Consider the following 14,039-nt stretch of genomic DNA (forward strand, 5'->3'; position numbering starts at 1 on the left):
CTCTTAGACCATGAAAAACAATATTCTCTGGTCTGATGAAACCAAGATTGAACTCTTTGGCCTGAATGGAAAGGGTAGTGTGGAGTGCGATTGAGGTTGAGATTGAGATTTGTGTCATCTGTGGATCTGTAGTTGGTGGTATGCGAAGTGGAGTGGGTCTTTGGTTTCCAGGATGATGGTGTTGATGTGAGTCATGACCAGCCTTTCAAAGCACTTCATGGCTACTGACGTGAGAGCTACAGGGCGGTAATCATTTAGGCAGGTTACCTTCACTTTCTTGGGCACAGGGACTATGGTGGTCTGCTTGAAACAAATCAAAATGGATGCTGTCAAAAATGGATTGAATTCAAATGGATTTACCCTGCTTTAAGCTGCTTTAAGAGGGTGCTGGCCTCTCCCTCTTTTATTTCTTAGCTGGGCAGATTATGCCAGAACTGAAAAAGCAATTAAACTGTTTGCACATCCTGTTGGCTTGCTGTGGCCTGGGCTGAGGTTTTGGTAGGGTGGGGGCCACCAAGAGGTTAGTGTGTTTGTGTGTGCGGGTGTGCGTGTGCACGTGTTTTTGGCCTGACACCAGGATACAGGGAGGGTAGGTCATTTTCTGCCCAGTGAGTCTAATTCGCTTAGCCAGTTCAATTATCCTGAGACATCATCCACTGGCAGAGAGGACTGTGTGTACTGTGTAAGGTGACACACACACACACACACACACACACACACACACACACACACACACACACACACACACACACACACACACACACACACACACACAGAGTGATATAGCATTACCTAAGTAGCATTAGGAGTTTTGAGCTGAGGTACAGTGTTTTCCTATCTGGCCAATCTAACATCTTCCATCCTCTTCCTCATTGTTGTCTGGTGACTTTGTCAGATCTACAACCAGACAATTCCTATCTGAAGGATCTATCTGAGAGGGAGGGTTACCTCACCTCTCCTCTCTGAGCTCTGATTACTCATCATCAGCATATACATTTATGTTTGCGTCTGTGTGTGTGTGTGTGTGTGTGTGTGCCTTCAGGAGGATGCCCCTCGTCTGACTTGTGGGATAGATGTTATTATAGTAGCTACCTGTGCTAGCCTGCAAAAAGCCCAGTCTGCCCCCTAGAGGATATATCTACACATAATATCAAAGACCTTACACATGATGTAGTTGTATTTACTATAACAGCTTCTATAGTTGAGCTACTTGTTATATTGGTGAATCCCTTCCCATGAATATGATTATTATCTCACTATACTGTTAAAAAAAAAGTTTCAAAAATAACAAAGACAGAAAACACCAAATATAAAATGGAGTGATAACAGTTCATTTCACTCAAACTAACTTGTGCCCCCCTTTCTCCACCCCAGGCCTTTTGAGCGCTCCCTGGCAGACCACTGGCTTCCAGTGGACGTGTACATTGGGGGGAAGGAGCATGCTGTTATGCACCTGTACTATGCACGCTTCCTCAGTCATTTCTGTAGGGATCAGGGCCTAGTTGGACACAGGTACAACAACTATTGTTCACTAGTTGATATCAATAGAACCATTCTGCCAAAAGGTTGAACCCACTTAGGGGTGAATCCTAACTTCCAATGAAACTGAATTTTCACTTAGTCTCCCATTGACATCAAGTGAAAATGTCCACTTAAAAGTAAGTGGAAGCTAACTGAAGAAGGCACCATTGCCAAAATGTCTTTGTAACGTTTGTATAATTATCCCCTGCAGAAATAACATGTAAAAAATGTAAGCTCTTTGAATGTCCACTCCAGGGAGCCTTTCAAGAAGCTGCTGGTGCAGGGCCTCATCAAGGGCCAGACGTTTAGAGCTGCAGACAGCGGACAGTACCTGAAGAGAGACGATATCGACTTCACAGGTGGGCACAGCAGGGTGGGGACTTTACACGCCTGCATTCACAGGTTAGAGTTAGTAGACATCCCTCACAGATGGATTCCTGAGGTTGCTCAGAAGTTCTTCCTGGTCAGGTCCTAGAAGAAGGAATGGAGGAGCACCGTCTTAACCCTTAGCCTACAATTTCTGCGTCCCCGCGGAAATCAAATGAACATGCATCTGTGGTGAAAAGTGGTTGAGCTCCCGCGGTGTTTGTCAGACCATGAGACATCCCGAGAATCAGTCTTCTCACAAAAACATCTGTAGCAGCCAAACAGTTTAGCCTACAAACTATTATGACCATTCTACGATGAGACTCTTACGAACACAGTGGTGTTCTCCATTTTGCTCTAGGACGACCACAAGCCTCACAAGACTCATCGGAAGTCTTGTAGTTCTGTCTGTAGCGTCCGAACGGTTTGGGGCTACACACTAATGTGTGTGTGTGTGTGTGTGTGTGGAAAGCTCACGCCTCTGTGGAAAGCTGAGACAGACTTGTCTGAAGGTCCCCTGTACCAGTTTAAAACATTTCTGGAAGTACAGTATATGGAGATGGTTTAATTCCTAAAATAAGGAGATACAGTGCCGTCGGAAAGTATTCAGATCTTATTCTAAAATGGATTAAATAAATTAAAATCCTCAGCAATCTACACACAATACCTCATAATGACAAACTGAGAACAGTTTTTTAAAGACGTTAGCAAATGTATTAGAAATAAAAAAACAGGAACCTTATTTACGTAAGTATTCAGACCCTTTACTATGAGACTCAAAATTGAGCTCAGGTGCATCCTGTTTCCATTGATCATCCTTGATGTTTCTATAACTTGATTGAAGTCCGCCTGTGGTAGATTCTATTGATTGGACATGATTTGGAAAGGTACACACACCTGTTCATATAAGGTCCCACTGTTGACAGTGCATGTCAGAGCAAAAACCAAGCCATGAGGTTGAAGGAATTGTCTGTAGAGCTCCGAGACAGGATTGTGTCGAGGCACAGATCTGGGGAAGGGTACCAAAAAGTCCCCAAGACCACAGTGGCCTCATCATTCTTAAATAGAAGAAGTTTGGAATCACCAAGACTATTCCGTCTCTGCAGCACTCCACCAATCAGGTATTTATGGTAGAGTGGCCAGACGGAAGCCACTCCTCAGTAAAAGGCACAACCCCCCTGCTTGGAGTTTGCCAAAAGGCACCTAAATAACTCTGACCATGAGAAACAAGATTCTCTGGTCTGATGAAACCAAGATTGAACTCTTTGGCCTGAATGCCAAGTGTCACGTCTGGAGGAAACCTGGCACCATCCCTACGGTGAAGCATGGTGGTGGCGATATCATGGGATGTTTTTCAGAGGCAGAGACTAGGAAACTAGTCAGGATAAAGGAAAATCTGAACGGAGCAAAGTACAGAGAGATCCTTGATGAAAACCTTCTCCAGAGTGCTCAGGACCTCAGACTGTGATGAAGGTTCACCTTCAAACAGGACAACGACCCAAGGCACGCAGCCAAGACAACATAGGAGTAGCTTCGGGACAATGGCCTTGAATGGCCGGACTTGAACCCGATCTAACTTCTCTGGAGAGACCTGAAATTAGCTGTACAGCAATGCTCCCCATCCAACCTGACAGCTTGAGAGCATCTGCAGAGAAGAATTGAAGAAACTCCCTAAATACAGGTGTGCCATGCTTGTGGTGTCATACCCAAGAAGACTCAAGGCTGTAATTGCTGCCAAAGGTGCTTTAACAAATTCCTGATTAAAGGGGTATGAATAATATTCATATAATGATGTTTTATTTCTAAAAGCATTATGGGGTATTGTGTGTAGATTGATGAGGGGGAAAAAACTATTTAATCAATTTTAGAATAAGGCTGAAACCTAACTAAATGTAGAAAAGGTAAATACCTGATCTTTCTTGTATCTCTCAGATATAGGACAGACAAAACAGAACAAACTTCCTTTTTGTTTTTTTACTCTCTTGTTCCATGTAGTGACTCATTCACTGCATTTCTATTGGCTAATAGCAGTAATGCATTAAAAAAATTAAGTATTTTTTTGATACCTTCTTAAAATTCTAAATCAAATGGCTAAATGATCCTTGGTATCTTAAAACAATTCCCCCACCCCCCTGGGATTAGACGGGGCTTAGACTCTAGACTAGAGGGTTAAAAGCCAGATCTTTATCATATCTTTTTTTATGGCTTTTCTCCTCTTCCCGTTGCTTGGCAACTGGGTAAACACGGACACTGGCTCCGTTCATAGAGGTGAGGCTTTATATCACTCTCTGAGGGCTTCCACACTGGACACACACACAAAGGAGTTCTAGCTCTGAGTAAACAGACTGATCAAGGAATTGACTGAAAGATACTTCTGTCTGTTTCTATCTGTCTGTTTCTCAGGAGGCTTTAAAAAAAATCTATTTATCTTCTACTGTCAGCATTTGCTGCAGGCAAATCTGAAATGGCACCCTATATTGTGCACTACAAAAGTAGTAATACAGTGCCATTTCAGACAACGGACAGTTTGCTGGAGATATAGAGGTGTCAAGTACTAACCATTGCCTTGTCCCCTGTGTCAGGTGAGGAGCCGGTGCAGGTGGGAAGTAAGGCCGGGCTGCAGGTGACGTGGGAGAAGATGTCCAAGTCAAAACACAACGGCCTGGACCCTCAGGAGGTGGTGCAGCAGTATGGCATCGACACTGTCCGTCTTTACATCCTCTACGCTGCTCCCCCTGAACAGGACATCCTCTGGGATGTCAAGAGTGAGTTACACGCACCCTGTGACCCCCCCCCCCCTCCCCTCTAACCCAACCAACAATAGACTGTGTGGCATTTATTTTGCAGTCAAATTACTGTATGTTGTGGGGGAGTTTAATTAAACTGTTTTTAATGGTCCAGTACGGATGTTTATAATGTGTTTTGGCAGTCTTGTCTGTGGTGTAAAGTGTATTTGTGTTGTCTCCTCAGCGGACGCTCTGCCCGGGGTACTGCGATGGCAGTCTCGTCTGTGGGGTCTGGTGACCAAGCTGAGGAGGGCTCGGCAGGATGGGGACGTCCCCAACCCCTCGTTGCTGAAGAGGAAGGAGCAGGCAGACGCCAGGAAAATCTGGGAGAACAAGAACTTTGCCGTGGAACAGGTAGAATGTCCACGCTACATATCAACACTCTTAGAATGTTACTGAACATTCCTAAACACAGAGAAGTCATGTTTTCATTATTCTATTGTTTGTGTTGTACTACCCACTTTTACCAGTAGGTGTCACTAACTGCAGTCACTGTAGATGACTGAAACTGCCTTATCATGCTCAGACCTTATACCTGAATATGTAAATGCATTGAATATTTGTATCATCCTGGTCTTCTTACTTGTTGAAATGGGTATTTGTCACACCAGTATTAGTCTCTCTCTTATGCTCCCGCTGCAGACCTTGTCATCAAATGTTCAATTAGTGCTGCAGGATTCATTTTTTTTATTTGACCTTTATTTGTGGTGTGTGAACATGACACTGGAGGCCTCTCGAGTGGAGAAGTGGTCTACGGTCCTGCATCACAGTGCTAGCTGTGCCGCTAAAGATCCTGGTTAGAGTCCAGGCTCTGTCGCAGCCGGCCGCGACTGTGAGAGCCATAAGGCAGCACACAATTGGCCCAGCGTCGTCCGGGTTAGGGGAGTGTTTGGCCGGCAGGGATGTTCTTGTCTACTTCGCTCTCTAGCGCCTCCTGTGTCGGACAGGGCGCAGTGCACACTGACACGGTCGCCAGGTGTACGGTGACCAGACTGTAACAACCAATTAGATACCACGAAATTGGGGAGGAAAAGTTTATTTTGATAAAATAATATATAAATAAGAAAAGATGATGACGCTGTGTTAACTATAGCACCTTATCGTATTCCATGAGGATACATCCATACTATACATTTTAGCCTCAGCGCTGCATAACAGGAGAAGCTGCTGTTGTCATGTCATCCTGGGATCTATATGGTAACCTGAGACCACTCTCAGGTCTGGCAGCCCAGAGTAGCCTAGCGGGTGTGAGGAGCAGAGAATGGAAATTGATTTGATATCCAATAGTGACGCTTTCAAACTTTTATAAATAGCCGCCTTCTGTTCCGACTCCCTCAGTGTGGTCGGTGGGGTTTCTCTTCTCGCCCTTCAGAGTCTGTACTGTTAAAGGGCCCTGTGTGCGTGTGTATGGCCCGGCCCACCCTAAGCCCCCCCAAAGCACCAGCCATCCTTTGATCCACCCTCTGTCTTTGACCTTCTCCCAAAGGCCCGTGCCAAAGGGGTTCTCTTTCCCAGAAGACTTAACTGTGGAATGTTCACATGTAGCCTTCTTGTTTTAAACAGTGTGAGCCAACCAGTTATCAGAACCATGTATAGTGATTATCCTCTGGTCCTATTGTTGTTTTCCATTCATCACCATGAACCATCACAGGCAGCTGGGAGGTTCTCTCTGATACTATCCCTTACCACAGGGAAACATTGTTTTAGAGAGAGAGACACACAGAGCAAGAGAGTGACACACACACACACACACACAGAGAGAGAGAGAGAGAGACACACACACACACAGATAGAGAGAGAGAGACACACACACACACACAGAGAGAGAGAGAGAGACATACACACACACAGATAGAGAGAGAGAGACACACACACACACACAGTGAGCGAGAGAGAGACACACACACACACACTCACAGAGCAAGAGAGAGAGACACACACACACACACACACACACACACACACACACACACACAGAGAGCAAGAGACACACACACACACACACAGAGAGCAAGAGACACACACACACACACACACACACACAGAGAGCAAGAGACACACACAGAGAGCAAGAGACACACACACACACACACACAGAGCAAGAGACACACACACACACACACAGAGAGCAAGAGACACACACACACACAGAGAGCAAGAGACACACACACACACACACAGAGAGCAAGAGACACACACACACACACACACACAGAGAGCAAGAGACACACACACACACACACAGAGAGCAAGAGACACACACACACACACACACACACAGAGAGAGCAAGAGACACACACACACACACACACACACACACACAGAGAGAGCAAGAGACACACACACACACAGAGCAAGAGACACACACACACACACACAGAGCAAGAGACACACACACACACACACACACACACACACACACAGAGAGAGCAAGAGAGACACACACACACACAGAGAGAGCAAGAGAGACACACACACACACACACACAGAGAGCAAGAGAGACACACACATACAGAGAGCAAGAGAGACACACACACACAGAGCAAGAGAGAGAGACACACACATACACACACATAGAGCAAGAGAGAGACACACACACACACAGAGCAAGAGAGACACACACACACACACACACACACACACACACACACACACACACACACACACACACACACACACAGAGCAAGAGAGAGAGACACACACACACACACACACACACACAGAGACACACACACACACAGAGAGCGAGACACACACACACACAGAGCAAGAGAGAGAGACACACACACACAGAGCAAGAGAGAGACACACACACAGAGAGCAAGAGAGAGAGACACACACACACACAGAGAGCAAGAGAGAGAGACACACACACACACAGAGCAAGAGAGAGAGACACACACACACACAGAGCAAGAGAGACACACACACAGAGAGAGCAAGAGACACACACACACACAGAGAGAGCAAGAGAGACACACACACACACACACACACAGAGAGCAAGAGAGACACACACACACACAGAGAGAGCGAGACACACACACACACACACACACACACAGAGAGCGAGAGAGAGAGACGCACACAGAGAGCGAGAGAGACACACACACACACACACACACAGAGAGCAAGAGAGACACACACACACAGAGAGAGAGCGAGACACACACACACACACACACACAGAGAGAGAGAGACACACACAGAGAGCGAGAGAGAGAGAGACACACACAGAGACAGTATGGCTGGATATGATGCCACTGTGACCAACCTGTCTTGTGTTTCCAGGTCACAGGTCACTTCACAGAAGACTTCCTCCTGAATGCAGCCATCTCTCGACTCATGGGACTCACCAACACACTCTCTGTGAGTAGACACTGTGTGCGTGTGTGCGTGTGCGTTCAATCTGACCTCTGACATCTTTCTCTGTCACTCTCAGAACGTGTCATCTCGCGTGCTGCAGCACAGTGTGGAGTTTGAGGAGGCTCTCGCCACGCTGTGTGTGATGACCGCTCCCATGGCTCCACACCTAGCCTCTGAACTCTGGGCAGGTGGGCCACACACACACATTGTGGGAATGAATGAATGAATGAATAAATAAATAATGGACAATAATATGTTTTCATCAAAAGATGAATGATGTGTCACATGATGTGGTGTCACATGATGTGTTGTCATGTGAGTTTTGCTATGATAATCCCATTTCAGACAGGGAAAAGGAATAGTCTGCTACACTCCTAGTGAGACAGAGACTGACTGGAGAGGAGATGAGAGGACCGTCTGGAATTATGATATGGGTTTGGAAAGAATCTAACAGGAAGTTACCTCAGGGTGTCATGTTGATGGGGCCTCTTATCTAACACGCACAACGCTTTGCAACGCCCTGGTGATGTCATCACAGTCCATTGAGATAATTTGTTTGTGTGTGGTGTACCCATGTGAATACTTCAAGAATCTGAGTTGATGAACCAAAATAGGCATGAAAAGCTATGTAAAGTCAAGGTCTAGGAGTTCAGTACACAGTAATTTCACAGGAATCTCCTCCAGAATGTGATTGTGACTAAATATCCCCAGACCCAAACTGAGAATCCCCAGCCCTATCACATAAACAATGTAGCTGATGCTGAGTCAGGACAAAGGTTGACCCATGTGATCTGATGGTATAAAAATAGCCAGAAGAGGAAGTGTGCCCCCGCACTGTCCAGTAGAACATCCCCCTATTGTTAAATACACAGAAACAATTCCTCTCTTGAGGGACTGGGGTCTGGTGCTAGAGGGCTGGACATAGGGGCTGGGAGTAGGACTGGTAATCTGGGGCTAGGGGACTTTGGGCTGGGAGTAGGAGCTTGGGGGCTGGGAGTAGGAGCTTGGGGGCTGGGAGTAGGAGCTTGGGGGCTGGGAGTAGGAGCTTAGGGGCTGGGAGTAGGAGCTGGGAGTAGGAGCTAGGGGGCTAGGAGTAGGGGCTGGGAGTAGGAGCTAGGGGGCTGGGAGTAGGAGCTAGGGGACTGGGAGTAGGAGCTAGGGGACTGGGAGGAGTGGGGGGCTGGGACTTTGAGGAGTGGGGGCTTGGACTGGGAGGAGGGGCTGGGACTGGGAGTAGGGGCAAGGGGGCTGGAAGGAGTGGGGGACTGGGAGTAGGGGCAAGGGGGCTGGGAGGAGTGGGGGACTGGGAGTAGGGGCAAGGGGGCTGGGAGGAGTGGGGGACTGGGAGTAGGGGCAAGGGGGCTGGGAGGAGTGGGGGACTGGGAGTAGGGGCAAGGGGACTGGGAGTAGGGGAAAGGGGGCTGGGAGGAGTGGGGGGCTGGGACTGGGAGTATGGGCTAGGGGGCTGGGAGGAGGGGCATGGAGGAGTGAGGCTTTTTGGGAAAAGGCAGGAAAAGGCAACATCCTCCAGCTGATAGCCACAGTCAGGGAATCTGAGGGATGAACATGGAAAAGATAAACTGTGTGTGTGTGGTTCTCGCTTGCTCGCTTTCTCTCTCTTTATCTCTCCCTCATAGACAGAAAGGACGAGAGTAAGTTAATATCCTTCAGCCCCCTGTGGGTCCCCCCCCCACATTAGCGTAAGGAGGCGGTGGGTGGGCAAACCGAAGGACTGTTGTTAATCCTCGATCTGTAGGGAGCTCTTGACAGCTTTCCTGTAATGCTCCATAGAGTTTTCAAAAGTAAGAATGTCCCCTATTACTTGAGGCATAACCGTAGGGCTCACAGTGGTGAGATGGTCAGTCAGTGAAGTTTTGTAGTGGCTGACGCTTGGATCGTCTAGGCTGGGTGTCTGTAAAGTACTATAAAAATCAAATGTGATTGGTTGATTGCTAGTTTGTGACTTGTTGTCTTCCCCTCCATTCAGGGCTGAGCCAGGTGAGGAACCCCCTGAGCCCTCTCCTCTCCCGCGGAGGAGACGTGCTGCAGCAGCCGTGGCCCACCCCAGACTCTCTGTACCTGGAGACCCCTGATACCCTGGAGCTGGTTGTACGGGTGAGGCTGTCAAACGCACATTACCACATCCATGTCTTCAGCGCCCGGGGAACAGTGGGTTAGCTGCCTTGCTCAGGGACAGAACGACAGATTTTTACCTTGCACCTTAGAGACTTCTGCCCTATGTACATAGTCATTGAACACTGGTCACTTTAATAATGTGTATTGTTATGAAATCGTATTGCTCCGAAATCATTTATTTGGATCGCTGAGAAATGACGCTAATTGATGACTTACTTTATAGGTACATAGCTCATCCATATAACTACTGCTGCACAGACCTTCCTACTTATACACTGTATATTGTTCATACTGTCTATGGACACCATGTGTTTATATTCCCGAACTATGGCATGCTCGTTTCTTCTTGTTGGGGGGGATCTTTTGTGTTAGTGTTGTACTGTTAGAAACGTACTGCACTGCTGGAGCTAGAAACACAAGCATTTCCCTGCAGCTGCTTTAACATCTGCTGGTCTGTGTACGCAACAAATAAACATCGATTTGATTTGACACACACACACACACCTCTCACACACTCAATCCCCTTTCACTCTCACACATGCCCATACATATGCCAAGGCACACACCCCTGCAGAAAATGATAGACTGAAATAAAATAACACTCCCACACACTCACAGGCATACTCTTGTGTAAATACTCAAAATTACACACACTCCCTTGAACCAAAACAGCCATAGCCCCATTCATGCGCTCACTGTCTGTAATTTACACAGAGCCTATGATCATATGGCTTGAGAGGGAAAGTGTGTGTGCGCGTGCAGCCCAGGATGCCTAGGCAATCAGCAGGCAGTGCGGCTGTGGTGGGCGGGGTCACAGAGTCAGCTGCTCAAAGATCGAAGTCTCTAAGAGAGCCCTGCTGGGGGGAATCAGAATCCACACACACACACACACACACACCTCTAAACATTAACTCCGATAATGGATAATAGCCAGCTAAAGACTGTGCTCATCTAAAGTAGATGTTTTCCTCCTCTCATGGCCTGTCCCATGAGGGAGCTGTAATCCTTTCAAACACACATTAAGGACACACAACCGTTTACCGTTCCACGGTACACAATCATCCCCCACACACAGGCACAGTAACACACACAAACAGACACACAAACATATACTATTTCTCCAATTGACCCTTTGGCACCTGTAGTGATGATGCTGGTGTTGGTTGGGATCTGGTCTGAGGCCTTGATGTGTATTTCCCCAGCCTAGCAGCGCTAACCTCAATCTCACTGGGACTCTAATGACAGACTGAGGCCTTGATGTGTGTTTCCCCAGCCCAGCGGCACTAACCTCAATCTCACTGGGACTCTGACCGTCTGAGGCCTTGATGTGTGTTTCCCCAGCCTAGCAGCGCTAACCTCAATCTCACTGGGACTCTTAATGACAGACTGAGGCCTTGATGTGTGTTTCCCCAGCCTAGCGGCACTAACCTCAATCTCACTGGGACTCTAATGACAGACTGAGGCCTGGGTTCGGCCCACAGTGCAGGCCAATACACACACGTTCTCTCTCACTCTCTCACTCACTCACACACACACACACACACACACAGAAGTGCACACATGCACTGATTAATTATGAGCTTATCTTAACACACAAATATACAGATACCATATACACACACTCATAATTGGGAGAAAGCTTAGACTTGACCCAAACAGACACACACGCTGATACACAAACATACAAAGACTGGAAATGAGGAATAAAGGTTCCTCCTACTCAGCTGTAGAGGATCTGACTGCCCAGCCCATTTTCACCACAAGTTGGCTGTTTTTAGACAGCTCATGTTACACACACAGTTTACTGAAAGGAGAGGAGGAAAGGCATATGCATGTTCTATAGTCCCTGATGTAATTAGATCACTTTCGATGCAGCCACAGCCTCCACTAAGAGTTGGCTCAGTCAGTGTACATTATTTAATATGTCTGGACCAAAGTTTGCTCTCACTCAATGTTAACTAGCGATGTGGAGTATTCTATGGGAGGAGGTCACAGTATTCAGGTTTGTGCTCTTAACCTTTTTGGGGTTTTCTCTCCTCCTTTTCATCTCTCCCTTTCACCTCTCAGGTCAACAACAAGGTTTGTGGGACGGTGTTGGTGCCTCGACAGGTGGCCCAGGATACAGAGCAGGTACGGGCGCTGGTTCTGGGGAGCGAGCTGGGACAGCGTATCCTAGGAGACCGGACCATCAAGAAGGCCATTCTGTCCCCTAGGACCGCCCTCATCAACTTCCTCATAGAGGAGTGACCACTCAATCCTGGATGCTGATTGGTGGACTGTCATGTCAATCAGAAGACCGCAGCCACTCACAGACTTGAAGGTGGGGACATCATGTGAACGGAGGGATGAAAGACAATTTTCAAATAAATAAAAACAATAACTAGTATGAACAGAAATTTTTGTAAAAATAAAAATATAGAAAATAAAAACATCTGATGAGTGAAATGGGACATCCGTCTGTCAGTTGTGATACCAGGAGTCATACACTGAGACTGGAAGTGTTTTTAGACTGGATGACATGTTTATCACATTCTCCTTGTCACCATGGTGACACCAGACCCTACTCCAGTGCAGAGGGTTGTTTTGCAATCTGAAGTCACCATGTTAACATACGGTCATGCATGGTTACCAGGTGATATGGCTCCAGTGTGTCTCTAACATCTGTCCCTAGCTATTCAACAGGTGAGTGAGGATTAAGCTACATAGAGTCCACTGATAAATACTGATATTGTGATGTGATTAGGTCCCACTCATGTTGGCCTCTCCATCAGTGGCTTCCAGTTTGAACAGAAGTGCTGAGGGACATTCCAGAACCAGGACATCTGGCCTCAGTGGGAACACAATCACATTCCATTCAGAGCACTAATTCAGAACTCCAAGTATGTTGTTGAGACAGACTGCAGCAGGGACAGGGACATATAAGACAGGGCTCAGGACAGAGTGAGTCAGCCAGACCAGAGAACAGACTGAAAGGTGTTGATTCCAGTCTGTAACTGTCGGAACCAGAACATAGAGGAATTTGACTGGCGTCTGGAATCACAGCTGGTATTCTGGTCTGACTGACGATGTCATCAGTGTATTGACCAATGGGTACAGGTTGCGGCTGGGTTGGATTGATGGGGTCATAGGAATGGGACGGGGGGAGATGAAGTGAAGAGGACACAAGTTATTTGAATCCAGTCACCCCTTACCACAGCCCATTCATTCATTCATTCATCCTTCACCACATTTATAACTCCCCTTCCCTGTCATGTATACCCCAGTGACTGAGCACGGAGTCCTCTGTCTAACATCTCCTGACTAGACCCATTACTGGTTCTAAGTGAGTCACTCAGATCATGTTGCTGGCAGGACGTTTTATTCCAGTAGCAATTAAAAGGGTCCACCACAAAATGGACAGCTCCCTTCAGCAGGATTAGACATGCATTCTGAGCAATCAGGAAGTTGTCATTTGATTCCCGGACTCTATGTGATGTGCCAGTCTCAAGATCAGTCTTTCAATACCCATCTCTTGTTCCATCCTGACCTTCTATGGTCCTTTTATATGAATTGTATAGCCTTATGTCTGTTTTGATGTTACTCCTTTTGTCTCCTACTGTGGCTTCTACTGTGTGAATGTTCAAGGTGACATTGTATGTATGTAATTGATACACAGACCTTATAATGTATGGTCTGAAACTCTGGGTTAGCTCAGAGAAGGAGAAGCCTGTCTATCATTCTATTATGATGTTGTTTTAGATTTGACAAGGTCAGACAGTGTGAAATGTAATCAGGTGGAACATTTAAATAACAGGGAATAAGGGAGACAGATTAATATAGGGGAAGGGGTAGAGGTTTGCCTTTAAAGAATGGCAGAGGCTGA

General features: G+C 46.8%; 1 protein-coding gene across 2 annotated transcripts in view; it reads left to right on the plus strand.

The window, feature by feature from the left end:
- lars2 (leucyl-tRNA synthetase 2, mitochondrial) overlaps positions 1 to 12,622 on the plus strand; it is a 38,982-nt gene extending 26,360 nt beyond the window's left edge. For both annotated transcript variants that reach the window (XM_031787041.1, XM_031787040.1), the window contains 8 exons: positions 1,375 to 1,512; positions 1,777 to 1,880; positions 4,470 to 4,652; positions 4,858 to 5,027; positions 7,967 to 8,044; positions 8,118 to 8,229; positions 10,029 to 10,156; positions 12,245 to 12,622. In XM_031787041.1, the coding sequence (XP_031642901.1) occupies positions 1,375 to 1,512; positions 1,777 to 1,880; positions 4,470 to 4,652; positions 4,858 to 5,027; positions 7,967 to 8,044; positions 8,118 to 8,229; positions 10,029 to 10,156; positions 12,245 to 12,424 (1,093 nt within the window). In that variant the 3' untranslated portion in view covers positions 12,425 to 12,622. The remainder of the gene's footprint in view (positions 1 to 1,374; positions 1,513 to 1,776; positions 1,881 to 4,469; positions 4,653 to 4,857; positions 5,028 to 7,966; positions 8,045 to 8,117; positions 8,230 to 10,028; positions 10,157 to 12,244) is intronic.
- Positions 12,623 to 14,039: the final 1,417 nt, after the last annotated feature.

Source organism: Oncorhynchus kisutch, linkage group LG13, assembly GCF_002021735.2.
Source record: "Oncorhynchus kisutch isolate 150728-3 linkage group LG13, Okis_V2, whole genome shotgun sequence".
Classification (NCBI taxonomy): domain Eukaryota; kingdom Metazoa; phylum Chordata; class Actinopteri; order Salmoniformes; family Salmonidae; genus Oncorhynchus; species Oncorhynchus kisutch.